This window comes from Elephantulus edwardii, unplaced genomic scaffold, assembly GCF_000299155.1.
Source record: "Elephantulus edwardii isolate Elephantulus edwardi_28Jun2011 unplaced genomic scaffold, EleEdw1.0 scaffold00151, whole genome shotgun sequence".
Lineage (NCBI taxonomy): Eukaryota > Metazoa > Chordata > Mammalia > Macroscelidea > Macroscelididae > Elephantulus > Elephantulus edwardii.
In genome coordinates this window covers 5344393-5361646 of record NW_006399901.1, presented here as the reverse complement: position 1 = coordinate 5361646, position 17254 = coordinate 5344393, and the positions used below count along the sequence as shown (strand labels likewise).

The 17254-nt window shown below is 40.4% G+C and overlaps 1 protein-coding gene across 1 annotated transcript in view; it reads left to right on the top strand.

Moving 5' to 3' along the window:
• Window positions 1–17254, top strand: part of LOC102869229 (synaptic vesicle 2-related protein-like) — a 143071-nt gene that overhangs the window by 63386 nt on the left and 62431 nt on the right. The window contains exon 6 of the mRNA XM_006894828.1: window positions 16492–16616. Within this exon, the coding sequence (XP_006894890.1) occupies window positions 16492–16616 (125 nt within the window). The remainder of the gene's footprint in view (window positions 1–16491; window positions 16617–17254) is intronic.

The following is a 17254-nucleotide window of genomic DNA, read 5'->3' as shown; positions in this document are numbered from 1 at the left end:
ACCTTTTAATGTCCTTGCTGCTGGTGCCAAGACTGTTGACTATGGAGCCAAGCAAACTAAAGCTGTGTACAATCTCAATCTCTTCACCATCCATCCTGTTGCTGCCAATTGGTCCAGTGGTGAGAATCTTTGTCTTCTTGACATTGAGCCTCAATCCCAGGAGGTAGCTCTGTAAAATATAAATGGCTTTGGGCTTATGGTGGACTTTAGTGGGAAAAGCTATAGACTTGGATTTTAAAATGACTTGTAGATGGATTTGATGAAATTTGTGAATTGTACCACATTTTGCTGCCCTCAGGAATAGTGGCTCTCAATGGAGAGTGACTTGGCGATGTTATTGTTGTGTTAGGTGCCACTGAGTTGACTATGACTCATAATGGCCCAGTGAACAACAGATCTGAACTTGGGCCTATCCTGCACCATCCTCATCATCTCTGATATGCTCAAGCCCTTTACATTTCTTTCTTCTTTTTTCTTACTGACATTTTACTAAAAGTTTATATAGACTTTGGATTTCCATTCATTCATTGTTGCACATTTTCTTCCCTGCCCACCCCTCCCCCCAGTTCTCCCTTTTAAAAGTAAAAAAAAAATGCTTTCATTGTTATACAATCCATCCACTCTACTATGCAGCTCTTATTCTGGACTCTTGTCAGGAAAATAATACCTAATCATATCTTCCTTTTAAATAGTTCTCTCCCTCACCTATTTCAATACACTACACATTATTTACCCCTCTTTTCTTAGTTTCCTCCCCAACCGCAATGTCAGTCCCACTTTACAACAATGGAACTATGCAGTATTTGTCCTTTTGTGACTAGGATATTTCACTCAGCATAATTTCCTTCAGGATCACCCATTTTGTATAGTATATCATTAGTTCTTTGTTTCTATATACTGCATAGTATTCCATTTTTTAAATACACCACAGCTTCTCTATCCATTCATTTGTTGATGGGCACTTGAGTTGTTTCCAACTCTTTACTATTATGAACAAAACAATAATAAACATGGGTGTGTATATATCTGCTTGAGTGGCAGTTCTGGTTTCCTTAGGGTATATTCCTAGTAGTGAAATTACTGGGTCAACTGGTATTTCTCTTTCCAACTTTTTGAGAAAATGCCATACTGCCTTCCATAGTGATTGCAACATTTTATATTCCCACCAACAGTGAAAAGGGTCCCAGTTTCTCCACAAGCTCACCAGTATTTGTTATTTGCTGTTCTGTTAAATTTTGCTATTCTTACTGGAGTGAGATGATACCTCATAGTTGTTTTGCTTTGCGTCTCTCTTAGAGCTAGGGATTTTGAACATTTCTTCATGTGTTTGTTCGTCATCTGAATGTCTTCTTTGATGAAGTGTCTGTTCATATCCTGTACCCATTTTGCAACTGAGTTATCTTTATCTTGTGGTGCTTGAACATTCTCTAAATTCTAGATGTAAGTCCCTTATCTGACATGTCATTACCAAATTTTTTTTCCCAGTTTGTGGCTTCCCTTTTTACCCTGTTGGAGAAGTTTTTTGATGTGCATAGGGATTTTATTCTTAGAAGTTCCCATTCATCTATTTTATCCTCTCCTAGTTGTAGGTTTTTCAGGATGGTTAGAAGATTGTTTATGTTGTGGATTGGGGCTTCTAGGGTTCTCCCAAGCTTTTCTCTAATGAAGTTTATAGTCCTTGGTTTTAGTCCTAGGTCCATGATCTATTTTGAATTGGTTTTTGTGTATGAATAGAGGTGTGGATCTTGCTTGAGTTTTCTGCAGATAGTTTTTCCATTTTGCCAACACCATTTGTTAAAAAGACTGTTGTTTCTCCACTTAACTGATATATTCTCCTTTTCAAAAATCAGTTGTCTGTAGGTAGATGGGCTGATTTCTGGGTTCTCAATTCTATTCTATTGATCTATGTGTTTTTTGTTGTACCAGTATCATGCTGTCTTGACTACCAGACAGTGTATGAGACGCCTCCTACCATGTTTCTCTTTTTAAGGAGTGCTTTGCTTATTCAGGGCCTCTTTCCATTACAAATGAAACTGGATATTGTCTTTTCCATCTCATTGAAGAATGGAATTGATATTTGTATTGGGATTGCATTGAACATGTAAATTGCCTTTGGTAGTGTTGTCATTTTCCCAATATTGAGTCTTCCTATCCATGAGCTAGGGGTAGTCTTCCACTTCTCTATTTCTCTTTTTGTTTCTTGTAGTAATGTTTTGTAATTTTCTTTGAGTAGATCCTTTGTGCTTCTGGTTGGATTTACTCCCAAGTATTTAATCTTGTGATTAGCTATTGTGATGGGTATTGTTTTTCTTAGCTCCAGTTCTGTATTCTCTTTGTCACTGTAGAGAAATACAATAGATTTTTGTATGTTGTTCTTGTATTCTGCCACTTTGCTGAATTGGTCAACTATGTCCAGTAGTTTTCTTGCTGAGTCTTTAGGGTTTTCTAAGTATACTATCATATCATCTATATATAGAGATAATTTTACCTCCTCTTTGCCAATTTGGATACCTATTCTTTCCTTCTCTTTTCTTATTGCTATACTAAGACTTCCAATACATTATTGAATAGGAAAGGTGATAATGGACATACTTGCCTAGTTCCTGTCTCAAAGGGAATGCCTTTAATCTCTCTCCATTGAGAACAATGTTGGTGTATATATTTTTTTACTATGTTGAGGAAATTCCCCTCTAATCCTATTTTGTTGAGTGTTTTAATCAGGAAAGGGTGTTGGATTTTGTCAAAGGTCTTTTCTACATAAATTGATAGCATCATGTGGTTCTTAATCTTTGCTTTGTTAATGTGATGAATTACACTGATTGTTTTTCTTATGTTGAACCATCCTTGTATACCTGTTATGAATCCCACTTGGTCATGGTGAATTATTTTTTATGTATCATTGGATTCTATTGGCCAGTATTTGATTCAGGATTTTTGCCTCATGTTCATTAGCTATATTGGCCTATCGTTTTCTAGTTTGGTAGAGTCTTTACCTCGCTTTGGTATCAAGGATATGTTTGCTTCATAGAATGAGTCTGGGAGAATTCAATGTTTTTCTATTTTCTGAAATAATTTATGTAGAATTGGTGACAGTCTTCTATTCAGGTTTGATAAAATTCACTTGTAAAACCATCTGGTCTAGGGCTTTTTTTTTCTTTTTGGCTGGAGGTTGTTTTATTACCTTTTCAATTTCTTCAATTTCAATTTTCTATTCAGGTATTCAGTTTTGGTTTGTGTCAGTGTAGGTGGGTTGTGAATTTCTAAGTATTTGTCCATCTCCTCTAGGTTTTCATATTTGTTTGAGTATAGTTTTACATAATATTCCATTGTTAGCCTTTTAATTTTAGTTCTTTCTGTTGTGACATTGCCCGTTTCATCTTTTATTTGGGTGTCTTTTCCTCATTTTCATTTGTTAGTTTTGCTACTAGTTTGTTGATTTTATTGACTTTTTAAAGAACCAACTCCACATTTTCTTGATGGTTTCAACTGTTTTTCTGCTTTCTATTTCATTTATTTCTGCCCTAATTTTTATTTTATTTTTTTTAGCTAGTGTCAGTTTTTCTTGCTTTCCCCCCCCCCCCAATTTGTTGGAGATATTGTGTTAGAGAGTGAATGGTCATTTTTTCCTGTCTTTTGATGTATTTGCTTATTGTTATAAATTTACCTCTGATTACTGATTTGGCTGTTTCCCAGAGGTTTTGGTAAGTGGTGTTTTCATTGTCATTTGTTTCAAGAAACTTTTCATTTCATTTTTTATTTCTTCTAGTACCCACTCATGTTCAAGCAAGGTGTTGTTCAGCTTCCAAATGTATGTTTTTTTCTTCTTTATCCTCTTGTTATTAATTTCTAATTTTGTAGCATTGTGGTATGAGAAGATGCTTTGTATTATTTCTATGTTTTTGAGTTTATTCATGCTTGCCTTGTGACCTAAAATGTGATCTATTCTGGAAAATGTTTCATGCACATTGGAGAAGAAGGTATATTGTGCTTTCTTTGGGTGCATTAGCCTATAAATATGAGATCGAGTTGGTTTATTGTATGGTTCTTAAGCATCTTTGTTGAGTTTCTTTCTGGTAGTTCTATCTTTTCTTGAGAGTGCTGTATTGGAGCCTCTACTCTGGGAGTTTGGCTGTTTGCTCCATCTTGATGGCAGTCCTGATGGGCACATAAGGGAAGCTTTTGGGGTTATGTTTGTTGTGTATTACTGCTCCTTTCTCCCCAAGAGTGAGTGTCCTTGAGCCTTTGCCTAGGGTGGAAGTGTGTTCAAAGGTGTTGCTTTAAAACCCCATAGGGCCCCAAGGCCTCAAATGAGTAAAACTTAAATGATACAGCAATCTTTTGTCTATTTGCTGACCTGAACAACTTGGTATTGCTGTGACGCTTCACACTGTTTGTAGTCTTGTCAAATACCATAATGGTTACCCATTATGTACAATGTTTGAATGAGCTTCTAGACTGATTTATTTTCCAGACTGCTGGGAAGCAGGGGTGACATACACTTCCTAAACTAGATGCCTCTGGAAACTCTACAAACTTTATAAACTCTACAAACTCTCTAAACTCTATAAATGTACAGAAAGGATGTTAGTTATAGAACAGAGTTCTGTACAGAAATGATGTTAATTATAAAACAGAGTTCAGTTCCTTTGTGCAAAACTTATTCTGAGACGGATTTGACTTGACAACACTTAACCACTGTTAAATTAAACTAGTGCTGTTTTAACTGGAGGAACACTCTTCCCCTTTGTACATCACTCTTTGTCAGTGTGTAGTATGAAGTAACCTGGGTTTGCTGTGATGCTGAACTTTGTACCATTGGAGTATCAAATACCTGAATGGTTTTCCAATGTGATCAGTGTTTGGTGGAGCTCCCAGTTGTAAAACAGATTTGGGAGCAGGAGTGGCATCCACTTCCTAAACCACATGCCTCTGGAAACTATGAACTTGGAGAAATGATGACAGTTATGGAAAGGCATTAGTTCTTTTATTCATAGAGTCACTATGAGTCACACTTGACAACAATCAGCAACAACATAATTTGATGCATAGATATTTATTATTATGTCCTCTTGTTCTAGTGACCATTTATGCATTATGTAGTGACCTTCCTTGTCCTTTGTGATGATTTTTGCATTGAAATTTATTTTATCAGAGATTAATATCACCACCCCTGCTTTTTCCTAGTTGCCATTTGCTTGATATATTTTCCCCACCCTTTTGTTCTTAGTCTTTTTAAAAAATTTTTTATTCTAACTTTTTAAACTTTGTTTTATTTAAATTTATTATTAATTTCAGTAAAAATTTAGAGACTTTGAATTTCCATTCATTGTTGCACTTTTCTCCCCTCCCAACCCTTCCCCCCGACCCAGTACACTACCCTCTTGGAAAAGTAAAAGAACATTTCTTTTATTGTTTTACAAACCCTCCCCCAGTTCCACTCCACCATGTAGCCTTCGCTCTAGACTCCTGTCATGACAAAAATACCTAATCACATATCCCTTTTAAGCAGTTTTCTCCCTCATCTGTTTCAAAGCAGTATACATTATTGAACCCATCTTTCTCAGTCTCCCCCCAACCCCAAGGTCAGTCCTGTTTTACAATAGTGGCACCATGCAATATTTGTCCTTTTGTGACTAAGATACTTCACTCAGCATAATGTCCTCCAGGGTCACCCATTTTGAATAATATTGCATAAATTTCTTGTTTTTCAATGCAGCATAGTATTCCATTGTGTGACTATACCACGGCTTCTCTATCCATTCGTTTGTTGATGGGCACTTAGGTTGTTTCCAACTCCTTGCTTTTGTGAACAGAGCCATGATAAACATGGGCGTGCATATATCTGTTTGAATGTCAGTATGGTCTCTTTGGGATATTTTCCCAATAGTGGAATTGCTGGGTCAAATGGTAACTCTATTTGCAACTTTTTGAGAAAGTGCCATACTGCCTCCCACAGTGGTTGCACCATAGTCTTTTTTTCTTTTAATCTTCATTTTTCAGGTGTGTCTCTTGTAGACAGCATATTGATGGATTTTGGTTTTTTATCCAATCTGCTAATCTTTTTCTCTTTAGTGGTACATTTAAACCATTCACATTCTGTGTGATCCTTGAGAGTCAAGGTTTTATTTTTATCATTTTTGTTGAGTTCTTTTTGATGTTGTTACTAGTTCCATTGGTTCACCCTGCTTTCGGTGGCACCTCTGTAAGACGGATGTCGCTCAGTGTTTCCTGCAGTGTTGGTCTTGTTTTTACAAACTACCTTAGGTTCTGTTTTTCTGAGAATATCTTGATCTCTCCTTCATATTTGATGGACAATTTTGCTGGGTACAATACTGTTGGTTGACAGTTGTGTTCTTTGAGTGTTCAATATATGTCATTTCACTGTCTTCTTGCTCACATGGTTTCTGCTAAGAAATTGGCACTTAATCTTATCTGTTTTCCTTTATAGGTTACTCTGTTTCTTCCTTGCTGCTTTCAGAATTCTCTCCTTATCTTTATTTCTGGCAAATTTGACTATAATATGCCTTGGTGTTTTTCTTTTGGAGTCTATACTATATTGTGTTCACTCAGCTTCTTGAATATATATATTCTCTCATTCTTCATTATGCTTGGCAAGTTTTCTTCTAGTAATTCTTTCACAACTTTTTCAGTGCTTTTACTTGCTTCTTCCTGTTCTGGGGTTCAAATGTTGTACATGTTATTTCTCTTGATGGTGTCCCACATTATTCTTAGGTTTTATTATTTTTCCTTCCTTTTTGATTCTGCTTTTTGCTCTAGCAGATCAGTGGTGACAATTCTATCTTCTATGAAAATAGAAACCAGTGAAAACTGGTTCTGTGTTCCATCTCTTCAACTCGGTTCATGTGTCCCTCCATCATGTTGACAGCGTCTGAAACATTGGACCTCATATTTTGGATCATGGTTTCTTGTTTTTCCAGAGCCACTAATGCCTCATTTCCCCCCCTGCATTGTTTTGGATTTTGTTTTTAAGCTCCTCCTGTTTTTTGCTTGCAGTGTCCTGTAATTCTTCAAGTTTTTCTTTCACCTATTGAAAATATCCAATCATGTTCTTTTAAATTATCTATCAGAAAATTTTATCAAACTTTCTGGCTTCAGGAAATCCATTGATACTGTGTCACTTTTTGGAGGTGACATCTTGCTTTGTGCTTGTGTAGGGTGTGAGGTAGCCTGCTTCTTATGTGACATTGCTGTGGTAGAGTTTTTCATGCTGGAGGTGATGGTAAGTTCTTGATCTTAAGTTACTGCTCTAGAAAAGGGTGAGACAGCTACCTTGCCTATGTTTTTCTCTGAACTTCTGACCCAAGGGAAGTTTCAGTTCAGGGCCTGTGAAAGCAGTCTCTTCTGTCAAATAATTTTTGCAGCTAAGTCAGACCAAGGTGCTCCAAATTAAAGGCAATTGTTGACTGGACATGAGGAAATACAAGGTGGAGTGTGGAGGCATGGGAACAGGGTGGGCATAGGTTCAGGGCGGGTATGCACATGGATGTATGTCAGGTGAGTGTGCACGCAGATGTTTGCCAGGTGGGCATGAGTGGGAACCTCACTCAGATTCCAGCTGTCTGGCTCGCTCCCAGCAGCTCCTGCCCTGGTGAAGCTGGTGGTCTGGCTGGGCTGGTGGCCTGGAAGAGCTGGTGGTCCAGCAGGGCTGGCAGTCCAGCTTGGCTGATGGTCTGGTAGTGCTCAAGACCATTTTTACAGATGTTGTGTCAATCCAATATGTGGACACATTTGTGGTTGTCACAACTGTCAGGGAATGCTAGCGGCATCTGGTGGATAGATGCCTGGGACAGCCATAATGATCCTACAATACACAGCCCAGCTCCCACCGCAAAAGCCTGCCCAGGTGTCCTGGTGGTTCTATGGTTACACACTTGACTGTTAACTAAAAGGTTGATGATTCAAACTCATCAGTCCCTGTATGGGAGAAAGGCAGTCTTCTTCCATGAAGATTTATAGCCTTGGAAACTCTGTGGGCAGTTCTACTCTGTCCTAAAGATCAGTTTATGTTGGAATGAACTCAAGAGTAGAAAGTGGTGTGCAAAATGTCAACAGAGATGAGACTAGGCAACATCGTTTTAGAGTAAATGTGTAGATAGTGCCAAGTTGTACTCTTGTACATAGTTGATTTTTCATTGTCTTCCTCTGTCCACCAAGTCTTTCCAGCTTTAATTTTAATATTCACTTAAGGGGCTTATTTCTACTAAGGAGATAATAAAGTGTCATTATGGAAACCCTGAACTTTAGGTCCTCTGATTAGAGGCTGTATGACCTTGCCTCAGTTTCCCCATCTGTAAATGAAGAAATAATTATTTCTTTTGGTGGGCTGCTATGAGCCAATGGACCATTGTACAGCAAACTCCTGTCAAAGAGGAAGCATTCATGAATGGCTTAGGGGCAAGAAGCTGTGCTGCAATCCAGAAGGTATGCAGTTCAAGGCAATTAGGCACTCCTTGGGAGAAGGATGTGCAGTTTCCTCCTGTGCAATTAACTGCCTCCGAAAACCCACCAGAGGGTCAGCTATGGATCAGTTCTGACTCTATGACATACAACATTACTATTCCTATAATTTGATTTGTTCATGAGGCAAGTGCTTGGGAATGTTGTTGTTGTCAGGTGCTGTTGAGTTGATTTTGACTAATAGTGACCCATGTACAACAGATCAAAACCTGGCCTGATCCCACACCATGTTTACAATCTCAAATCTCAACCTGCGTGATCCTGTACCATGCTCACAATCCCCACAGTGAGCTCCTTGTTGTAGTCACTGCACCAATACTTCCTTTTGAGGGTCTTCTTTTCCTTTGTTGACCCTACTTTTCTAAGCATGATGTCTTTTTCCCAGGACTGGCCCTAATTACCCAAATTGTCTTGATATCTCACCATCCTTGCCTATAAGGAGCACTCCAGTTGCATTTTTTCCAATACAGAATTATTTGTTCCTTTAACAGTCCATGATACAGTCAATACTCTTCACAAACACCACATTTTAAAGGCATTGATTTTTCAGCTGTTAGAAGAATAACAATATTACAATCTTCTACTGGTCTTGTTGTTACTGTTAGGTGCTTTTGAGTTGCCTGTGACCCATAGCGACCCCATGTACAGCAGCTCTGAAGTCTGCCCTCTCCTGAGCTAGTCTTACTGATTCCAACACACCAACCCCCATCGCCCCAGTTATTGTATCAATCTATTTCTTCTGGGTCTTCCTCTTTTGCACCATCCCCCCACATTTCTGGGTACTATGTCCTTCTCCAAGGACTGGTCTCTCCTGGCCACATGCCAAAATTTGTGAAACAGAACTTCAAAATCATAGCCTCCAAGTAGAAACTTGTTTTCACCCTCTCCAAGACAGATCTATTTGTTTTCTTCGTGGTCCATGGTATGTTCAATACTCTTCTCCAGTACCACAATTTGAAGGCATTGTTTTTTCTTCTGTCATCCTTAGTCATTGTCCAGCTCTCTGAGCATATAGCAAGTAGTTGAGAAGATCATGGCCTGGATTAGGTGCACCTTAGTCTCTAGACTGGCATAGTTGCTTCCCAGTACTCTGGAGAGGTCCCTAACAGCAGATTTTCCCAGTATAATTTGTCTTTTGATTTCCTGACTGCAGGTGCCAAGTGTGTTGACTGTGAAGCCGAGCAAGCTGTAATTGTTAACAACCTCAATCTCTTCTCCATCTATCATGGTGCAGCCAATCATTGTTAAAATGCAGATATATTTGGCCCTAGAGCCTGCATGCTTAACCCTGACTTTGACTGCTTTGAGACTTCACTGAGTTGTCTCCCAGAGTTGAACACTCCTCATCCCAAATAGACAAAGCCCAAGAATCACATTTGAGGTCTGGCTGTAGGTCTACTGATGGGTCTACTAATCTTCACATCTGACATGAAGCTGATGAGCAACCAGAGAGGAGAGAATCTGCCCCCAGATGCCTCTTCTTCTCCGGTTTGGAATTCTTGCCTGGGCTCAGAGAAGATGGAGCAGGTTCTAATTATAACACTTCCTTGGAAAGTCTCCAGGAACACAGGGCAAGCTGGGCAGCTGGGGAGCCTTGGCGAGCGAGGAGTGTCTCCTTGTAACTTCTCCATCTCCCTCAGCCCAGCTGGGAGGTGCCTGTGAGGGTGTCCGCTGCGTGACTTTGCAGGAGAATCACAGATGGAGTTAAGATTCTGGGCCCACTTTGGTTCCTATAGAAATTTCTGCCTCTTGGAGGCTTATGGCTGATGCCTGGCCTTGGAGACATGGGAATAAATGTGCAGATTCTCATTCCAACACACCCTCTTTTGAGTGACATGGTGCTGGGCAAGTGGCTTCACCTACCTGAGCCTAAGTTATCCCATCTATTGGAGGATTGAATTAGAAAATGCATGTAAAGCATTTAAAACAGTGCTTGCTGATAACATGAGTCTACTGGTATACCCATTGCTGTCAAGTCTATTCTAAATTATAACAATCCTGCAGGACAGAGCAGGTACAGGTAGAATGTGTTATCTTCATGGAAGCAGATGGCCTTATTTTTGTCTCAAATAGCAGCTTAAACCATAGATCTTTCAATAAGCAGCTGTGTGCTTACCTGTGGAGACACCAGGGTTCCGGATAACTATTACTGTTTAGGTTTTATTTAAAAAAAAAAACCACACAAAACACACCAAAATCCAACTAACACAATTTTAGAAGGTATTGTGTTATACTTTGGACATGTTGGAGAGAGATGTCATGTTTGGGAGGGTAGAGGGACAGCTCAGGAGAATAAGACCTTCAATGAGATGGATTGATTCAATGACTGAGGTAATAGGGGCAAATGTGTCAGTGATGGTGAGATTGGCACAGGGTAGAGCAGGGTTTAGGGCTGTTATACAAAGGGGTCACTATGAGTCTTAGGTGACTCAACAGCACATAACAACAACAACATTGTGTCTAAGGAGGAGGGATGGGGGCAGCTGTCTCAGCCTGTGAATGTCCCAGGTAGTTGGGCATGATTGGAGAATACCATTTCCAAGAGCATGGAAGGGGTTGAGCCATGCTGTTCCCGGCTGTATGATGTTGGTATGCTCCTTTTTTGAAAGCTGCAGATCAGCTTCCTGGAGCAGGAGACTCAACCACCAGGGTGAGTGTGGCCTTTCTAGGCTATTGTTCTAGTTCACAGATGCGTTTTCTTGATCTCAAACCAAAACCTCAAACCCTCTGTCATCGAGTTGATTCTGACTCATAGCGCCCTCCAGTGGGTTTCTGAGGCTGTAAATTCTTACAAAAGGGGATCGTTCATCTTTCTCCTATTGGAGCACTTGGTGGATTCTAACCAATGACCTTCGGTTAGCAACACAGTATGTAATAAACAGTGCCACAAAATTACCCTCTTAGCTGTGTTAAGCAAACAAAAGGAAAAAAAACCCACAGCAAACCCACTGCCATCCAGGCTGTAGCAACCTGTAATGACCATCCATCAGGTATCCTTGGCCATAAATCTTTACAGGAGAATGTCTATCTTTCTCCTATGCATCCTCTGTCCATCTTTCTTCATAGTAGCAGTTGGTGGATTTGAATCACTAATCTTTCGCTTAGCCTGATACATTGCACACTTGCCACCAGGGCTTTTTTCTTTATCCCAAACAGTATTGGGGGGCAATTTTTAGTCTAATACTTTCATTTAAGAAATGATGCATTTTTCACAGAAATAAATAAATTTATAGCTTTTGTTGAAAATCACGTAATCTGGCCGCATGGGATACATGTTCTGTCACAGTAGCTTTTGACTAGAGGGGAATCAGGACTGACAGCCAGGATATGCTTTCATCTATTCACCCAAGCCCACCTGGACTCGCTGTATCACATCTGCATCCCACATTTATGTTCTCTGTCAGAGGCAATGGGGAGCCATAAACGCTCTAGAGGGAGAGAGTGGCTCAGCCAAAGAACAGAACAGGATTTGGGGCTGCAAGTCCTGGCTCTATCCAGCCTTGGCTCTGCCACTTGCTGGTCTTGAGCCTTGCTGCGCTCACTTATGAATTGGAAATACATTTTCCTACAGGGTTTCTTTTAAGCACAAGATCAAACACAAGCTTTTAGCCCACAAGATCCGCATCATGTAGATTGATGTGATGTGATGTGATGTGATGTGAGTAGAGTAGTTTTAAAACTACAAATAAAAAGCATGCTTCTGACAGTTGCTCAGGCCCACAGTAGAACACCTAGCATCTAGGTGGTGCTTAATACATGCAAGCGAATGGGTAAACTAATGAATGCCTAATAGCCCATAGCAGTCTCTCTGGGGCCTGCTATACAGTCAGCACTCAATGCATGCATACCGAATGAACAAATAAATGAATAGTGCATACCAGTGCCTCTAGTTTGGGGTATTTGATAGTTGTCAGAAGACACGAGTCCTTGGGGAAAAGATGTCTTGCTGGGAAAGTAGAGGGTCAACGGAAGAAAAGAAGACCATCAACAGTGACTGCAACAATGGGCTTGAACATGGTAGAGGTGCTGAAAACGGTGCAGGATAGGCTAAGGTTCAGATTTGTTGTTTCTAGGGTTGCTGTGAGTGGTAACTGACTAAAGAGCACTGAACAACAACAGTGCTTTGCATAAAGCAGGCACTCAATATGTGCATGTTGAATGAACAATTACAAGAGCAAACGAATGAATGAATGAACAGTGCAGGTCCTCATCTTACATCTTGTCATTCAGGGATGCTAAAGAAACCTGTGTTGAATGAATGGACAGAGAGATGGAAACATGTACATCAGGGTGGGGCAGATACGAGGCAAGTTGAGGTCCCTAGTTAATGAGAAGCCAGAGGCATGTGGGACATGTGTATGGAGTATTTGCATAGGACACGCTGTCTGAGTCAGGCCTTTTGTGACTATAACAAATGAGTTCTGGGTCATTGTCACCAAATCCAGCTGTGACCGACTGGGACATGACAGGACAGGTCAGTGTGCCTGTCTTCACTCCTGAGGGCCACCCAGTAACCTTACCATGATAACACAGCCCCCAAGCAGCCCCTTGAAAAGGGCCTCCCTGCCCTCTACCTTCCTCCTCTACTATTTTTCCTTCCTCTGCTGCTAATTATACGTTGTGTCTGATTCAAGATTCTGTGGGTGGCAGTGAGGCAAATGCGTATCAAACCAGCTTAAACCAGAAGGAAGGAGTTAAGTATAGATGTGACAGTTACTAATTACCCAGTCACTGGCTTCTTGTTAGAAGCCATTGAATCAACTCATAATGACCCTCTGAACAACAGATCTGACTCTTGCCCTTTTTGAACCAATGAGACATAGTTGCATTGAGAAAATCTGCTGTCAAAGACCTTTCTAAAGTTATAAAGGAACAAAAACGTTAGTTTAAAGACCAAGGTGAACCTGATTAAAGCCATAGTTTGGTTGTGGTTTTGTTTTGTTTTGTTTTTTCAATTGCTTCCTCTGCATCTGAAAGTTGGACATTGAATAAGGATGACAGAAGATTCGATACATTCTGACTAAGGTGTTGAGGAAGAGCACTATCTATACCAGGGGCTGTTGAAACAACAAACAAGCCTATCTTGGAGGAAATGCAACAAAGGTGGCTCCTTAGAGGCTGGGAGATGCCCTCATAGACTTGTGGGTACAGAAATGTTGCTTCATTATTACTGGACTGAATCTAGGGTTTCCTTTACGTCAGTAATTTTCCTATCACCTATTCTTTTATGTGCTCATGTACGTATGTACATCTACTTGCCTGGAGCTGTGGTGGCTTAGTAGTAGAGTTGTGCTGGCGAGATTTAGAGTCTCAGAAAACCCATTACAGTGTCAACTAGAAGTTGATTCCAACTCAATGACACATAATAACATCAACAACTCGCTCTTTTAAAAAAACCCAAACATATATTTTTTAAAAGTATATATTTTAAATTGTGATTGATTGTGGAACAGACCACCAATTACTCATATGCAAGTTCAAGCTGAAGCTGAGGAAAATTAAACCAAATCCACAGGAGCCAAAATATGACTTTGATTTCATACCACCTGAATTTCAGAATCATCTCAGGAACAGGTTTGAGGCCTTGAACACTAATGAGCAAAGACCAGATGAGTTGTGGGAGGATGTCAAAGATATCATTCAGGAAGAGTGTAAACGGTCATTACAAAGACAGAAGAGGAAGAAAAGACCAAAATGGATGTCAGAAGAAACTCTGACGATTGCACTGGAGCGTAGAGAAGCCAAAGCACAAGGAAGAATTCAAGATACTAAAGAGCTGAACAGAAGATTCCAAAAGGCTGCTCGGAATGACAAAGCAAAATACTACAATGAAATGTGCGAGGAGCTAGAGTCAGAAAATCAAAAGGGCCGGACTCGCTCAGCATTTCTTAAGCTCAAGGAACTGAAGAACAGATTAAAACCTAGAGTTGCTGTAATCAAGGATGCTTTGGGCAGAATATTAAATGATCCAGGAAGTATTAAAAGAAGATGGAAGGAATATACTGAGTCATTATATAGAAAGGAATTGGCAGACACAGAGGAATTTAAAGAAATAACATATGAGCAAGAGCCTATGGTGATGAAGGAAGAAGTTCAAGCTGATTTGAAGGAAATAGCAAAAAATAAGGCCCCAGGAATAGATGGTATACCAATTGAAGTATTTCAGATAACAGATGTTGCCCTGGATGTGCTCACCAAGTTGTGCCAAGAAATCTGGAGAACAACCACTTGGCCAACTGACTGGAAGAGATCTATATTTGTTCCCATTCCAATGTAAGTCTAGACTTAGTAAAATTCCAGTTTAGTTTAGCAACACAAAATCAAGAATTTTCTGGTTTCCTCAATAATCCAGCAAGGTTTGTCTCAGAGCATTTATTAAGTCAGTTTCTCCTCCAAACATTCGGCAAGAGCAACAAAACCTCTGGCCAGCACAAAGGCAAGAGAGCTCAGGTCACACTTTGCTACAGTTTCCTACAGAAATGCCACAGTTTCATCAACAGACCCTCACTCTCACCAGCATCTTGCTCCAGTTTCCTTCAAATCTTGACACCACAAGTCTTGCTGCTCAGTGTGGGAAGCATTCTCTCTCTCTTATCCTAGTCCCACAGTTGTTGGTAATTTGCAAGGCCATATGTCTTCAGTTAAGTTAGCTGGAGACTAGAGGGGGCTTAATGTAATGGCTAAAGAAAAAGCCAACTTTTAGGCTAACACCTCAATTGTTTTTACAACCCCTTGTCTGTCAGTTTGTCCTACTTGAGTGTTGCTATGATCCTTGAAGCTCTGCCAATGGCATTTCAAATACTACAGAGTCACTCATGGTGGACAGGTTTTAGCAGACCTTCCAGACTGAGACAAAGAAGCAGGACTGGCCATCTACTTGTTAAATAATCAACTTAACAATCAACTCATTGCTATGGTGTTGGACCAACTCATAGTTGACCCTCCATTGTGTTTTCAGAGGCTGTAAATCGAGTAGGAGATTTCCCATCTTTCTTCCATGGAGCCACTGGTCGATTCCTATCAACAGAGAGGATTTGCTTTTGGTTAGCAGCACAATTACAGTAGTTACAGACTACACCATCAGAACTCTCTGAGTGTAAATTTTTATTGTTGTGGACTGTCGAGTTGAAACTGACTCCTCACCTTCCAGCAAATTTTCAGAGGTGGTCAGTCACACAGAAGATCATCCATTTTTCTCCTGCATAGCAGCTAGCTAGTGGATTCAAACCTCATATCTTTGAGTTTGTAGCACAATTCCTTGCCACTAAACTACCAAAGCTCGCTGAGTGCAAATTAGTGCTGAAGTATCCCATCAATGATGCAAATACCACAGATAGTGCTGGCATCGACAACATCGTTTGTTCAAATGGTCAGAAATGTTGCAAAATTCCAAGTCTAACAAAATATGGTTTTCCTTTGATTTACATGAGAATTGAATTCCTGGAAAATAATCTGTTCTAACTATGCTAATAAAAGAGAGAAAAAGCCTGCTTGTGTGTAAAAACCATAGTGGAGGTTTTGTTGCAGGTAATTATAAAGGAGGTTTTCAGCTACCGAGTGTGGGATAGAGACGTGGGAGGTACTATCTGATTTAGGATGATTCTTAATTGTTTCTCATGTGTTGGGAAGCATCTCTCATGTCTGGTTCATTAAGAACCAGTCACCACTGCCAAATGTCCCACGATTTCTTCCATCTCTTTGACTGTTGTGCTCCTTGAATATGGCCCTGGTGTTGTTAGTTGCGTTGATACCAGCTCATAGCTATGAAGTCTAACTGCTCTCTGGGGCTCTCTTGGCTGTAACACTTACAGAAGCAGATTTCTAGGCCTTTCTTCCACGGGTGGGTTTAACAGCCAGCCTTTCTTTGGGTTAGCTCTTCAGCACAAACCGTTGGCACCACCTAGTGACTTTGTGTCAACCCTACCCATGTTAGTGCCCTTAAATATGGGTGCAGGGGCCCCACCTGGAGGTGTTAGAGGAGTCCTTGTTACCTGGTGTCTTCCTTCTCTGCAGGGGCTGAAGATCAGCGTACTCTGGACCCTGTACTACGGCATCCTCAGTGCTTTTGCGCCCGTGTACAGCTGGATCCTGGTGCTCCGAGGCCTGGTGGGCTTCGGGATTGGAGGGATCCCCCAATCGTAAGTAAACACCCAGCAGACCCTCCGCCTAGACTGCCAATCAAGTGGATGTGTCCCTGATCTCTGAGGGTACAGAGTTAGCTGACTATACGGCAGCAGATTCTGAGAAGTATCAAAGAACTATACTGTCACTAGACCAAACTAATTCTCAACTAGTCAATTCCAGTTCACAGTAGCCCTAGGGGACAGACTAGAACTGCCCATTGGGTTTCCATGCAACTTTCTCCCTGAAAGCAGTTCATCGATGTGAACTGTCCCCTCAGTTAGCAACAAGCCCTTAACCATTGCACTGCCAGGGATCCTGCAACTAGACAAAATAACACCTGAATAAGAAACAAACACAAGTTACTTATTCAGAGCTTACTATTGAGATTGTTAACAGCTTTAGTTTGCTTGGCTCCATAATCAACACTCTTGGTACCAGCAGTCAGTTGGCCAGTGGTTGTTCTTCAGATTTTGTGGCACAACTTGGTGAGCATGTCCAGGACAACATCTGTTAGCTGAAATATGTCAATTGGTATACCATTTCCTCTTTGCTCTATTCAACATTGTTTCCAGTGTATTCATACTCTAAAAGAGATAAAGGAAGCAACTGACAGGGAGGAATATCAGGATAATCTGAAGTTGTTACTGATATC